The 14255-nt window shown below is 43.6% G+C and overlaps 1 protein-coding gene across 2 annotated transcripts in view; it reads left to right on the top strand.

Moving 5' to 3' along the window:
- PLCE1 (phospholipase C epsilon 1) overlaps nt 1-14255 on the top strand; it is a 302602-nt gene that overhangs the window by 24720 nt on the left and 263627 nt on the right. For both annotated transcript variants that reach the window (XM_033130698.1, XM_033130697.1), the window contains exon 2: nt 116-1672. In XM_033130698.1, the coding sequence (XP_032986589.1) occupies nt 470-1672 (1203 nt within the window). In that variant the 5' untranslated portion in view covers nt 116-469. The remainder of the gene's footprint in view (nt 1-115; nt 1673-14255) is intronic.

The following is a 14255-nucleotide window of genomic DNA, read 5'->3' as shown; positions in this document are numbered from 1 at the left end:
GATTGCAAAACTCTTTCCTTAAAAATTGGTTCATATTTTGCATTAATTTAAAATTATGAGCTCATTTAAAAAATTTAGCGTCACAGTGTTTGACATTATTCCTTTTTTTTAACAGGAGATATTCAAACTGGATTTTTAAGTCATTCTAAATCAGTGATGGATCAGAAGTTGCAGAATGCAATCCCGAATAAAAGTCTTCAAAACAATTGCTTTAAATAACAGGAGAAAGAAAATTGATCTACCACCTTAAAACCCTGATCTAGAAAAACATATTGCACCTAACAGTAAGTTATAACTGGAGAAATTTGTTTGGCCCTTAATTCACCTGAATGAAAGGAACTATCACTTTGTTTCTCAGAGGAATTGTACATTTGAGATTATTTTAATAACCAGACATTTTATTGAAATCTTGACATGATCACCAGAGAGGAGAAACAGAGCAGTAGCTAAAACCTGTGTGTTGGTCAAGATGACTTCTGAAGAAATGACAGCTTCTGTTCTCATTCCTGTGACTCAGAGAAAAGTGATATCTTCTCAGTCAGCTATAGATGAAAATAGTGAAAAGATCTCGGACACCAGTGTTCCAAAGACATATTCTGTCAGGCAGAGTGGGCAGACTTCACATACCATCTCAAAACCAAACAAACTTAAAGAAGAATCTTCTGGAAGCAATTTGCCCAAGATTCTCTCAATAGCAAGGGAGAAAATAATGAGTGATGAGAACAGTAATGAAAAGTTCTGGGAGAAAAGCACGCCAGATTCTGTGGAAAACCTTAACATTAACTGCAACAACATATTGGAAAACCATCAATGTGGCCTTCCGCAGAGCCAGTTTTATAAAACATGTGATTCTGTCACACAGGAAGGCCTGTGTTTGGAAACTGGAATCCCTTCTTCACTGGAAAGAAAGGTGTTCCCTGGAATTCAACTGGAAATAGACAGACCTCCTATGAGCATTAGTCCCTTAGGAAATCAATCGGCGATCTTAGAGTCGGGCAGGGCACACGCTGACAGCAACATGGCAGTATTTCATTTTCATTATGAACTTGACAGACGAATGTCAGACACTTTCTGTACCCTGTCAGATAACTTGATTTTGGATGATTGTGGAAACTGTGTATCGCTGTCTGGTGTTGGTGGGGAGCAAAAGAAAAATTATATGGCATATACTTGTAAGTTGATGGAATTGGCAAAAAACTGTGATAATGAGAATGGCCAGCTGCAGTGTGATCACTGTGACACCTTGAACGAAAAATACTTGTGCTGCGATGGTTCCTGCCAAAAGGCCAACGTGGTATGCTCAAGTGACAACTTTTGCAGGGAGGATTTTACTGATAGTCCATCTGCCAAGACCTTTATGAGCCATTTTGGGGACTTCCCTGATAATTGTGAAGATGTAGAAGATTTTTTTAAAAGTAAAAAGGAGCGGTCCACTTTGTTAGTGAGGAGATTTTGTAAAAATGACAGGGAAGTTAAGAAATCTGTGTATACAGGGACAAGGGCAATTGTGAGAACTCTGCCTTCTGGTCACATTGGGCTGGAAGCTTGGAGTTACATTGATCGTAAGAGAAGTGGTCTCTTATTGCCTTGTGGGAGAGTAACGGGACGGCTGTCAACAGTGGTGATTCAGCAAGATGGGAGCCGGTGTCTGTCAGAAGCCCAGTGGTATCCGGTAAGAGTTCAAGTTTCTTTTGATCATTTCTTTAAACTTGATCTTTTAAAATCCAAATTGTCTTCATTCATGGAAAATTTTAAGTTCTGTCAAATTACGATTCATAGGGAAAACATTTGAAGTTGTTGGAAACTAGTAGACCTAACAGATGCTCCAATTGATAGCTATCAAGATTGAGTTAACTCTACAATAATATAAGTAACAAAATACACGTATATGTATGTCATCAGGAGTGGAGAAATTACAGAAATTTCCTGGTTACTGTGTGTGGAACTACAAGACAGAAACTCCTGGAAGTGGGAAAACTCCATCAACTGATTATCTGTTGTTTCTTTGCAGATACACACCTATGTCTTCTTTTACTGTGTTTTTAGGTTGCAAAGCCTAAAGGAACTTAAAATCTGGTTTCTTCAACATTTTCCAACCAATGTTTTCAGTTTCTTCCCTCTTGACCTTTCTTGTGCCATGGACCCCCTTTGGCAATTTGGTGATGGCTATGGACTCAGAAGAATGCTTTTAAAATGCATTAAATGTAATACAAAGTATTGTAAAGGATACAGATCCCATGGGTATACATTTATCAATATATTTTTTGAAATTGTGACATAACAGGTAGGTACTTCTTTATTAACACGCTAAACAGTGGCACCTGGTGACATGCTGTCATCAAAGTAGTGATGAACCTGACTAGGGAATGATTTGTCTGAGACTTTCCCAGTTTTAGCACCGCAATTCCTGCATCCTGGGAAATCCCTCAGTCTTTGGCAAACCAGGGCAGTTGGTCACACTAAATGTAAATACTATTTTATGTTCTCTACCATGACTGTAATATATGGAAATATCTGATTTCTGTTGATGATAAGATTACAGATACTGCTGCTGCTACTTGGCGGTGGGGTGGGGGTTGTTGCCTATATTCATAATTGAAGGAAATGCTAAATTTCTAACTCACTTTCCAGTGTTTCACAATTCCTTACAACCTGGACCTGTAAATCAGCATCCAGTCTAGGAAAACATCTCTTTTTTGAAACATACCTAGTATATTTTTACTTTCATCATCATCAATCATGATCCCTAATATTTATTGTGCATTTCACATGTGCCAGGCATTGGGCCAAATAATTTAGTCTTGATTTCATGCTATCGTCTCAACTCCCCTCTGGTATTGGTGTGATTATTATTAATAGTAGTAGTAGTAGTAGTGGTGTGATTATTAACCCCATTGTATTGCTAAGAAAATGGAGTCTCCAAGAAGTTAAGTACCTTGTCTGAGATCACGTAGCTAGTAATAAGTGGTATAATTAGGACTGTAATCCAGGCAGCCAACACTCTTAGGTCCTCAAGATCCAGAAAGAAATAAAATTTAGAGGAAGCTTTCAAAGGAACAGAAGAATTCTGTTCACTTTAGCACTTGTTGATTGAATAGCCACACTCACTGAGGCTTGGGTATCTCAGACTTGGCTGCGTTCGACATGGAGGTTCTAAACCTGGTTACATGTTAGAATCCCAGTGTCCAGCCGCCCGCACCCCCAAAGCCCTCTGAATCAGAATCACTAGGGTAGGGACAGCATGAATATTTTTTCACAGTTCCCTTGGTGATTCTATGATTCTATGGAGTTGAGAACCACTCACTAGGAGCTTCAACTGAGCTCTTTGCTTTTCGGTCAGGACATTTCTGGAATATTACTCTGCTCTAAAGACCCTGACACTGCTTGGACTCTCAGAAGGGTCAGGGGTGACCTGGGAGCCTCCCTGAAAAGCAAAAGCTTCCAGGCCCTTCTCTCCATGCATTCGACCTACCCTTCACCCCAACAAGTGTGATTAGGTTTGTTTTTGCATCTTCACCTGATATCTCATGAAACCTGAGTCACAGTCAAGGTGGTGTCAGCTACCCACATGCTCCCCAGCTCTTCTGACTGAATTCTGAATTCTCTCCACACGGGGAGAAAGGAGTTCAACACAGCAGTCTGTCATCCCACTTAAAAATGCAACAATTGTTAAATTCACGTATACCTGAAGTTGAACATTAAGAACACAACAGAAATTTAACTATAGCAAAGTGAGTGGAAGTAGATCGCTTGAGAACCGATATTGGTTCCCACACACACGTATCCAGGCATGAGGGTTGTGAATCTGGTGTAAATTGCAGGGTAATTTTTGGCATGCCTGTACTTATTCCTCCAATTTCTGGAGCTCTGCCTCTTCTCCTTCTAAGAATGTTCACGGGTCCCTAGCTCAAATCTTCCCCTTTCTGTCAGTCAGAGGCCCTGGGATGGGTAATTTCCAATGAGACGAACCAAACAGATGATGCAAATCTTCTTAGTGCCTGGAGGCTGAGAGAGGTTGCCACACCTCGGTCGGATTGAACTCCAGGAATTTGTCTCTCTTCTCTGACTGGGTTTCCAGGAGGCTGTGGGCATTTTTATTAATCCGTAACATGAAGCTGGGGGATGGGCTGACTGTCCTCCTGTCCTTTCTTAGAGGAGATTTCTGAAAGGGAGATACTTTTTTGAATGTCCATACCATGGCAGGAATGAATCAGTATTTATTAGAATATGGTATTGTCTCTGTATTTCGTTTTTCAGTTTCGAGTTGGGTGGAAATCCTTCTCAAAAGTTGCGTGGATGAATTATAGCCACTTTCTCCCAGCTCCTGTAAATTGCTTCCTTCAGCTAAAAAATGCAGACTCTAATGCTGTGCTCCTGTTCCAGTTTTCTGATTATTTCACATGTGTCCCTCCTGGTTCACCAGTCAGGTTGTAAATTTATTAAGGGCAAGAGATGGCTGTACCTTTTCTCTACTCTCCATAATGCAAGCATCAAAGTATATAGAAAACAGGATAATGTCATGCTTAGAAACACGGTCTCAAATCAGTCAGCAGGGGCTGGTGAAGACTGAGTGGCCCTATTCTCCCTCTGGCCACTTATTACATGCTTTGTCCTGAACCTGGCCCCACCTTCTGTTCTTTGGTAGCTTCTCATGTAGGGAAGTTTACAGCAGTAAGAATTTGAATGTATGTCCCCTCATGTATGATACAGTAGTTTGAACAATCCCTTCCACACATTTAAAGAACGTGTCACTTGTCCAGTTAGTTTCTTTGCCTCCCATTAATTGTTTTTTTCTTGTGTGCCTTCATCAAAATGACCCAATTAATTTATATTTGCACAGCTGTGCAGAGGAGCATGGACTTGAACGGGAGACATTAATGAGGATTAATGCTGGCTGACTAACCATGTCGGTATCCTCCTCCCTCTGCTTGTAAAAAATTAAAACCTTACTCCTTATCCAGTTACAGCCACACTCCCTCTCTCCTGCTTTCAATTTATTGACTCAAAAACACAGCATATTTTGGCAAGTAGCGAAAGCCTCCAGGTTAAAGATTGGTTAAGGGCGTTTCTCCTTTTTAAAAAAATAAAAAATAAAAATCCTCTCCCTGCCTGAATTTTGGGGACTTTAGGTACCTGGAGTTATTCTGAATACGAAGTACAAGAAGGTGCTGCCTCTGCTGGAATCATTCCCGTAACCTGAGTTCCGTGTGCCCTGAATGGTGGAACGTGGAGGAAACGAGGGTGGCCAGGGCAGAAAGTCCACCAGCTCCTGTAATTATTGCTTAATTTCTTTCCCAGCTTTGATCCTCAAGGGGATGTAATGTACAACAGTATGTCCAGCAATGGGGAAAAAAAAACACGAAGTTGCATATTTTTGAAATCAGACTAGAAAATCTTGAAAGTAAAAAGGAAAGTAAAAATCAGCTCCTGTGTTGCTAGTTCCTTTTCTGCTTTCTTCCTTCTAAGACGTGTCTTTCTTCTTCACTTTACTTCTACTCTCTAGCAGAGAAAATTAACCTTAAGAAGCAATGAAATTTTTTTTGACTATTTAGAGTAACTACCTTTGTTGATATATATATATATATATATCCTCGATTCTGTCTTTTCTTGGTGATGTCTAACAGGACCATCCAGTAATAAATTCATTTTCTAAATTGTAACTTTTACGGGTGATGAAATGTCCTTTGAGCCCTGCTCTTCAGTGTTGTAATAGATGGCTGTTGAAATAGCAACATGCCTTGTTTTCTCGTCTGGAGATTTGGTCTCCCTGCAGCTTGGGTACAATCTGGACCTTGAAAGAATGAAAAGCTCCCAGGCTGCACAGGCTAAGCAGGACGCCTGTGCTTGGTGACGTGCCAGGCCGCCTCTTCCATGACTAAGGGTTATGTCAGGTTCAGGCCATGGGTACAGGACGATGCTGGCCTCTTCCTGCTGAGCACAGTGAAAGGGAATCCAGCCCCCGGCCAGTCCCTGTACAGTTTAGTCACGTCTAGTGCATCAGTGGAAAATGTGACGGGCTGTCAGAGGCCAGCTCTGTGATAACTGGACAACTTTCCCTTATTAGCTGCATTGGGACGGTTTAGGGTAAATGTACTTCCCCACCTCTGTAGGGACACCAGCTCTTTGGCTAGGATTTGTCAAAAAACTGGAATGAAATAACTGACCCTAGGCTTTAGTTTTAAAGGTAAATGTGTCCATGGCCACTGTTATTCTCATTTCTCATGGTAGCCTTGGGGCAGTATCAGCATTAGGACTTTTTTTTCCTTTCCGTTTCCCCAGATGTCCTGCGTAATGGGAATTAGCAGTTGGCGAGGCTCCAGTCCTGGAAGTGGGCCATGGTTAGTTAGAACGTGGTTTGCAAAGAATCGGAACCCACATTCTGGGCAAGGATAGGAGAATAGATGGAGCCCTGATCTAATCCGCACCCTGCACTTTTACACGGGGGAGACTCAGGCTGCCCCTAGAAGGACCTCCCCGTACTGATGAGTGATGAAGAGTGTCCCTCTCTCCTTGATTCTCTCCTCCCTCAGTGCTGATTCCAGTACAGCCATCCCCTGGGGGCTTAGAAGCCCCCAGTACAGAGTTTCTTCTCTGGTGACCAAATGACTCAGCATTCAAGGATTGAAGCATCATTGAGGGTGTGTGTGTGTGGGGGGGGGTGACCATCCGCTGACCCCTCCATAACTAACCTATGGCTCAGGCAGGGCCTTCCCCTGAAAAGTTGTTCTCAGACAGAGGGGCTGGGATCGTTCTCTGGCCGTGAAGAGCCCCAGGACAGCAAAATGGTGCCCTGTCCAGTGGTGTTGCTCTAGCATGGGGACACATTCCAAGCCTCAGACTAAATATGGATCCTGCAGAGCTCAGGCATCCAAGTCCCTAATCCCAACACTTGGCCCTTGCACCCCAGCCCCTCCCCTCTCATTTAAGCCATTACCCCCAAATCCTCAGAAAGAAATCAGCGGAAAACCACTTCAGTCTTTCGCAGCACAAAGATACAGTCGTCTTTCAAAGGTAAAGAAAGCTTCTTTGAAACCCTTGGAGGGAAGGAGAAATGCTTTGATTTCTTCTTTTTTAACAGCTTTATTGAGATATAGTTCATATACCGTACAATTCACCTATTTAGAGTATACAGTTCAGTGGGTTTGGGTATATTCACAGATATGTGCAACTGTTACCACAATTGTAGAACATTTTCATCACCTCAAAAAGAAACCCCATACCCTTTATCTGTCACCCTCAATTCTCCCCATCCGTTCTCTCCTCCCCCAGCCCCGATCATTCACTAATCTTTTCTCTGTCTCTAGATTTCCCTAGTCTGGACTTTCATATGAATGGAATCAGATAGGATGAGGTCTTTTGTGACTGGCTTATTTCACTTAGCATAACGTTTTCCAGGTTTAAGTTTCATTTCTGTTGTAGTACGTACTAGTGCTTTGTTACTTTTTACTATATTCCATTGTATGAATATACCACATTTTATGTATTCATTCATTAGGCATTGGACCCTGGGTTGTTTCCACTTTTTGGCTCTTACAAATCATGCTGCTATGAACATTCATGTACAAGGTTTTATGTGGACATATATTTTCATTTCTCTTGGGTAACTATCTAGGAGTGAAATTGCTGGCTTACATAACTGTGTTTTAACCTTTTGAGGAACTTCCAGACTGTGTTGCAAAGCAGCTGCACCTTTTTACATTCCCACCAGCAGTGTGTGCGGGTTCCAATTGCTCCACATTCTGGCCAGCATTTCTTAGTGTCTGTCTTTTTGCTTATAGCCATCCTAGTGGGTGTGACGTGATATCTCATTGTAGTTTTTATTTGCATTTTCCTGATGGCTAATGAGGTTGAACATCTTTTCATGTGCTTATCGGCCCTTTGTATATCTTTGGAGGACTGCCTTTTCAAATCCTTTGCCCATTTTTTTTTAAATTAAAGTTTGTTGGATGACAAGGATTAGTCAAGTTACATAGGTTTCAGGTGTACAATTCTTTGCCCATTAAAAAAGCTTCTTTAATTATTGAATTCTTTATGTATTCTGAATGTAAGTTTATCAGATATATGATTTGCAATATATATCTATTCATAGGTGTAGATATAGGTATAATGAATGAAAGTCATGAGAGTGGAAAAGGTTTACAAACTTAATGCACAATGAAACTTGTTAAACATTTTCTTTGGACGTTGATCTCATTCAGTCTTTCTCACACTACCCCACCAGCAACAACTTCCAAATAAGATTTTTGATCTTCCTTATCTCCTAAATTCTCTCCAAACTCCAGTCTGCAGAGTTTTCCCTCCTCTTGTGCCTAAGCTATATATTTTGTAGGTCATTTTTCTTTCCAAATTCTGTACCCCAGAGCACTGGCTGGGAACCAGATTGTCACCTGCAAACTTGTGCATCACAAGGAAGCCATCCAAGGCAGTGATGGTTGAGAAGGCGGTGAGCCCGTCACTGTAATGTGCTCCATTATGCACCGGTAGGAGCAAAGCCAAGCCTAGGGTGAGACAGGTGAGGTTTCTCGGGTGACAAATTTAAGGAGGCACTCACTCTAGGGGTCTCGCAAGTGCCAACCCTCTACTTAGGAGTGTCTCCTTCAGTCATGAGCCGCAGGCAGCTAACTTTTCTCACCCTCGTTCCAGCTGTGGATGCGAGGGTCTAAGGGGATATGTGGTTTAGAAATGTTCAGGAATGGCCTTGACTAAACCCCCATATATCTTAATGCAGATATTCTTAAATTATAAGCTAAGAATGTTTCCTTTTTTTAAAAGGGCTCAAAAAAAAAAATCAAAAGAAGAACAATATTTCATGACTTGTGGTAATTATATGAATTTCAAATTTCAGCGTTCCCAAAACGAAGATTATTGGAACGTAGCCACACTCATTCCTTTATGTGTTTTCTATACTTGCTTTCTCTCTGTAACAGGTGTGTCGTGAAGGGGACCCTGCTCGCTGCGCCAAGTGTCACACAGGGCGGCCTGCAGGGTCTCAGCTCCCACTCCCCACATAAGAATGCAGGACATGGTGAGGCCAAAAAGGAACACCCACGGAGCCATAAATAGGGGAGTCACACCACTATATTCTCGCTGGCAGCTGGGTTGGAGAAACAGGAACCAGGAGCAACACAATTCTCAACCCTCACTGCGCCGCTTGCAGGCTCAGCCACCATCTTCTTCCTAGCTCCCCCTTTTTCTGCTAGCCTAACCACGGCAGTTATATTAGTGCCCAATGGCTCAATGGTTACAGCTGACGGCCATTTGATCACAGTCGATGGCTATTTACTACCTGAGCCAGCACCTTTCTATGTGAGGCCGGGAGCCTGGAAACTGCTTTTTGGGGCTCTGTCCCCACACTCCACCCCTACAGGGTCTCGCCTCACAATCTACGTGACAAGCGTCTTCCGCGAGGGGCCCTGTGCGAGGAGCCTGGAGGTGAATGCTATTTCCTGGACACAGCCAATCTCTCTGGTCACAGCCAGGGTTTCTCAGGGCACCACCAGTACTTCTGGGCACAGCCAGACTTCCTGGACTTCTTAGGGTACCACTAGTCTCCCCGGGCATAGCCACGGTTTCTCAGGGCACCAGCAGTACTTCTGGGCACAGCCAGACTTCCTGGACTTCTTAGGGTACCACTAGTCTCCCCGGGCACAGCCAGGGTTTCTCAGGGCACCAGCAGTACTTCTGGGCACAGCCAGACTTCCTGGACTTCTTAGGGTACCACTAGTCTCCCCGGGCACAGCCAGGGTTTCTCAGGGCACCACCAGTACTTCTGGGCACAGCCAGACTTCCTGGACTTCTTAGGGTACCACTAGACTCCCCAGACACAGCGAGGGCCTCTCAGGGCACTGCCACTCTCTCTGGACACAGCCCGACTTCCTGGACTCAGCCAGGGCTCTCAGGGCACTGCCACTCTCTCTGGGCCTCTCAGGGTACCGTGCTGGAACAACAGCGGCTCACAGTCAAGGTGCTTACATATTCTCGATGGCGGCTGGTCAAGACACAAAAGCAAACATCCGCCAGTTCCATTACATGGTGGTATGTTCCCAAACAGTCAAGTGGTCAATTAAATTAGGGATGGAAGGCAATTCCCCATAGTCCATAGTCATTTGCCAGGGCTGTCCTGGGGGTGAGGGATGACCTTGACCTCACCCTCATCTCCCATGGAAGACTCAGCAAGTGTTTCCTCTTGGGACTACAAGTCCTGCATCCCGGCTGCCTCAGCAAGCACTTCCCAGCCCACAGGGCCGCAACAACCTTCGTTTTCTCCGGCCTCTGCTGGTTGGGGAACCGTCCACGTCTTCCCACCCCTCCACAGGGTTCCAGCTCTCAGGCAGCTGCTCCTCCTGGTCTTCCTGCAACTGAGTGTTCATATGCACAAACTGCTCCACTGCCCTTCGGGGAGCTTTGGCCGACACCATACCCTGCTCACAGCGCCATTTGTTGTGCGGGAGACCCTGCTCGCTGCACCATTTGTCGTGTAGGGGACCCTGCTTGCTCGCCATGTGTCATGCGGGGCGGCCTGCGGGGGATCCTGCCGACTACGCCAAGTGTCACGCAGGGCGGCCTGCAGGGTCTCAGCTCCCACTCCCCACATAAGAATGCAGGATATGGTGAGGCCAAAAAGGAACACCCACGGAGCCATAAGTAGGGAAGTCATACCACTATATTCTCGCTGGAGGCTGGGTTGGAGACACAGGAAACAGGAGCCACACAATTCTCAACCCTCACTGCGCCGCTTGCAGGCTCAGCCACCATCTTCTTGCTAGCCCCCATTTTCCTGCTAGCCTAGCCACGGCAGTTATATTATTGCCCAATGGCTCACTGGTTACAGCTGACGGCCAACTAGCCACAGCTGATGGCCATTTGATCACAGTCGACGGCCATTTACTACCTGAGCCAGCACCTTTCTATGTGAGGCCGAGAGCCTGGAAACTGCTTTTTGGGGCTCTGTCCCCACAAGGTGAGTTGAGTACCTGCTAGTGAGACCCTATGGCCTGCAAAGACTAAAGTATTTGTTATCTGGTCCATTACAGTATATATAAGTTTACTCACCCCTAGTTTAGAACACAACTCTCTGCCTGGCTAATTCCTACCCATCCTTCAGTACTGAACTTGGATTTCACATCCCCTCCATGACCTTCCCGCAGCCCCTCCCCCTACCATGGACCCCAGTGAAGAGTTTCTCTTGACAATTCGTGCTCAATGCATATTTCTTGAGTGACTCCCTGAATTATAAATGAAGAAAGGTGCTTTCTACTCGTTGCTGATGTCTTCTTCTCTGCTTCCCCAGACCAAGTGTAGCGGGCTTGTTAGCCATCCTTCCCCTGACTGTCAGAGCTTGGAACCAGTTCATTTGTGTAATACCTAGGACAGAATCAGAATTTTCCATTGATATTCAAAAGGGTCTTGAAGTTCTGTGAACCCAGAGATCCATGCCTGTCACCTCCACAGACTTGGTCTAAAAGGCAAAGATGGGATGGGTATGTTTGGACCTCCTTATCCCTAGGCCCCATTTCAAATGGCTATAAAAACCCTTGGGAAAGTTTCCAAACGTTTGCCTCTATAAGAGGGCACCTGAGACTGCTGTGATCTGCAGTGGCCAGGGAGCGAAGAAGCCCCCTCCTCTCAAGATCCTGGAGCTCTGCCCCTGCCCTTCAGAACCCCCAGTTCTTAACAGGCAGGGATTTCCACCATGGACCAGAGGGAATCTAGCTTCTCTCTCTCAGCAGTGGTCAGGAATGGGGTTGGTGGTACAGGGATAGGGAAAGCATGCTGAGTTTGTTAGGATGATCATTCCTGGAGTTTGGGAGGTGTTTGGCCTGTTCCTTCAAACCATCTGGCCCCCCAATACTCTCAATACACCTGAGGCAGCACCACCACCACCAGGTACCAGTTCCAGCTCTGCCATTAACTGCTGTGTGACCTTAAGCAAGTCATTTTAGGACTTGAGATTTTAGTTCCTTTGGGTATAAAAGAAAGTGAGGACAAACATGTATTCATTGCCTGCTCTGTGTCAGACACTGTGTATATAATTTGCATATATTAACTTAGTGAATTATATTTTACACATTTCCTCTTAACTCTAAAAGCACAGCAGTCTGTGACTTCCTGACTTAAACCTTGACTCTGGGTTTTGGGTTGAGTGAATATTCTACTTCCCGTGGCAGTGCCTCCTGGAAGTGTGATTTGGAGAGAAACTTGTCACTCTAACACATAGAGTAGTTGGAAGGCAGAGGAAAGAAGCTCCTTTCTCCTGGGCTAAGCCCTGAAATTCTTGTACCAGTAAAACAACAAGCCTCTAGTGGGCGCTTACTGTGTGCCAGGCACTGCTTCCCAGACGTCTTGCCTCGTTTTCTCTCCTTTCATGTTCACAGCAATTGTCTATGAGATAGCAATGATAAACATCCCCATTTCATGCTCATTATAAGTAATGTGACCAAGGTCACACAGGGTTAGGACTTGAACCCAGGTCTGGCTACCTCTGAAATCCATGCTCATAACTGTCCCTCAGAAGATCCTCTGGAAGATTCTAATAAAACTCACCCCTATACCTCGGCAGAGGTTCTGTTCTCTTATTAAATGTGCACATGTTGAGCTGGATGAGTCCTTGAGCTGTTTCTTTCTTCAGATGTGAGCTGGGCGTGTGACCTTTGGATGAAATGAGAGACATGGGGAACGATACCAATCCCTAATGTGAGGGGTGTGTTGGCTATTGAAATGGCTAAGATTTATTTTTATGACTCAGCCTGCTAGGGGAGGAAACCAAGCCTGAAGGTTTGAATTTTTTTACTGAATTGCTATAATTTAGCAGTACATTTTAAAAGTTTTATAAGCAAGCAAGGACAAAATCCAAAGAAAACTGCACACATCTGACTTAGAATCTATAGCTTATTCATGATCATGATGAAATGACTGAAACTAGTGGGAACATAATTTAGTATTTTTCCATTGTAATTTAAAGTTTTCTGTGATCTTCAAGGATTCTGACCAACTAACCTGAGTATGAAACATATTACTCAGTAACATTTCTTTCTGGAGTCACACCATCAAAATGAAGTTTTCACGTACTTCACAAGGTTGTGAGGCTGGAGAAAAAATTAGCTGGTTTCGTATTCAAGCGTTTGGCAAACATTGTACAATGTCCCTGCAATTATAGCTTTTCTTCTCTTTATGCTCTGAGGATTTAAGTGAGGTACCTGGGGAAAAGGGACTCAAAAACTATTGGAGAGGCAGCTAAACTAAACCAAAGTCAGCTGTTTCCTTTCATAAATGCTGCAAGTATCCAGTTGAACCTGCTTACTGAAACCCAATCCTTTGGTGTTCCTTTCATGATGCTGCCCTAATTTTAATAACTTCATTTTCAATTTGAAATTAGGTAACTTTTATCACCAACACCTACTTCGTCTTATCCCTATGTTTTAATAGAATAAGGAGTCGATTTGTCAGTAGACCATGCTGAGTTGCCTAGCTTCAGAAAGATTTAGCACCAAATTATAAACGGTGACACTTTAATAGTGAGTGTGGATGTGTCTCAAGAGCCAGCATGTGGGAGTTTGGCAGTTGGAAAGCCCCATGGCTTCAGTTTTTCCAGATTGTGTACCCTTCCATCAAATAGTAATTTCTTAGCCTTGAAAAACTTTCTTCTAGAACAAGGGAAAAGTTCATCCGAGTTCTAAATTGATTAGTTCAACACTTGTTTAGTAGCAAATGCATTATTTTTCTCTTTAATGAGGCCATGAAAATAGGCTCAGGGTCTGGATGGATCAGTTGGTTTTCCTTTTGATGGCCACAAACCAAAAAAGGGCACCGTAATGATGGTGTGACTCTGGCATGACTGATATTTTGTGAGGGTAATGCTATTATTGTGGCAACCATATTTTCCAAATAAAAAGTGGGGAAGTTTTTATTGAGAGGAGAGAGGGGCAGAATATTTGAAATTGAGACTGACTCAGGAAATCCAAAATGAATGGGCTTGATAGCTACTGATGACAATATAAAGCAAAAAGAATGTGAGTGAATTAGTGCAAATCTAATTTGTTGCTAGAGAAATCAGGAAGCTTAAAATGAATGACTTGATAGCGGCGGCAAAGAATTGTTCACATGTAAAGACAACACATTAGAAGCCTAGAATGGAATCCAGCAATTATTTTTCTCAAAGTTTTAGTTTTCCTGTATTTTTGGCAAGTTATCAGGTAGTTACCATGCTTTAGAAGTGGGAAGGTAGTTAAATAGATTTATTTCAAATACCAAGACAT

The sequence above is a fragment of the Rhinolophus ferrumequinum genome, chromosome 16, assembly GCF_004115265.2.
Source record: "Rhinolophus ferrumequinum isolate MPI-CBG mRhiFer1 chromosome 16, mRhiFer1_v1.p, whole genome shotgun sequence".
NCBI classification, from domain to species: domain Eukaryota; kingdom Metazoa; phylum Chordata; class Mammalia; order Chiroptera; family Rhinolophidae; genus Rhinolophus; species Rhinolophus ferrumequinum.
Note: the sequence above shows the minus strand (reverse complement) of the source record. Positions and strands in the feature narration are given on the sequence as shown.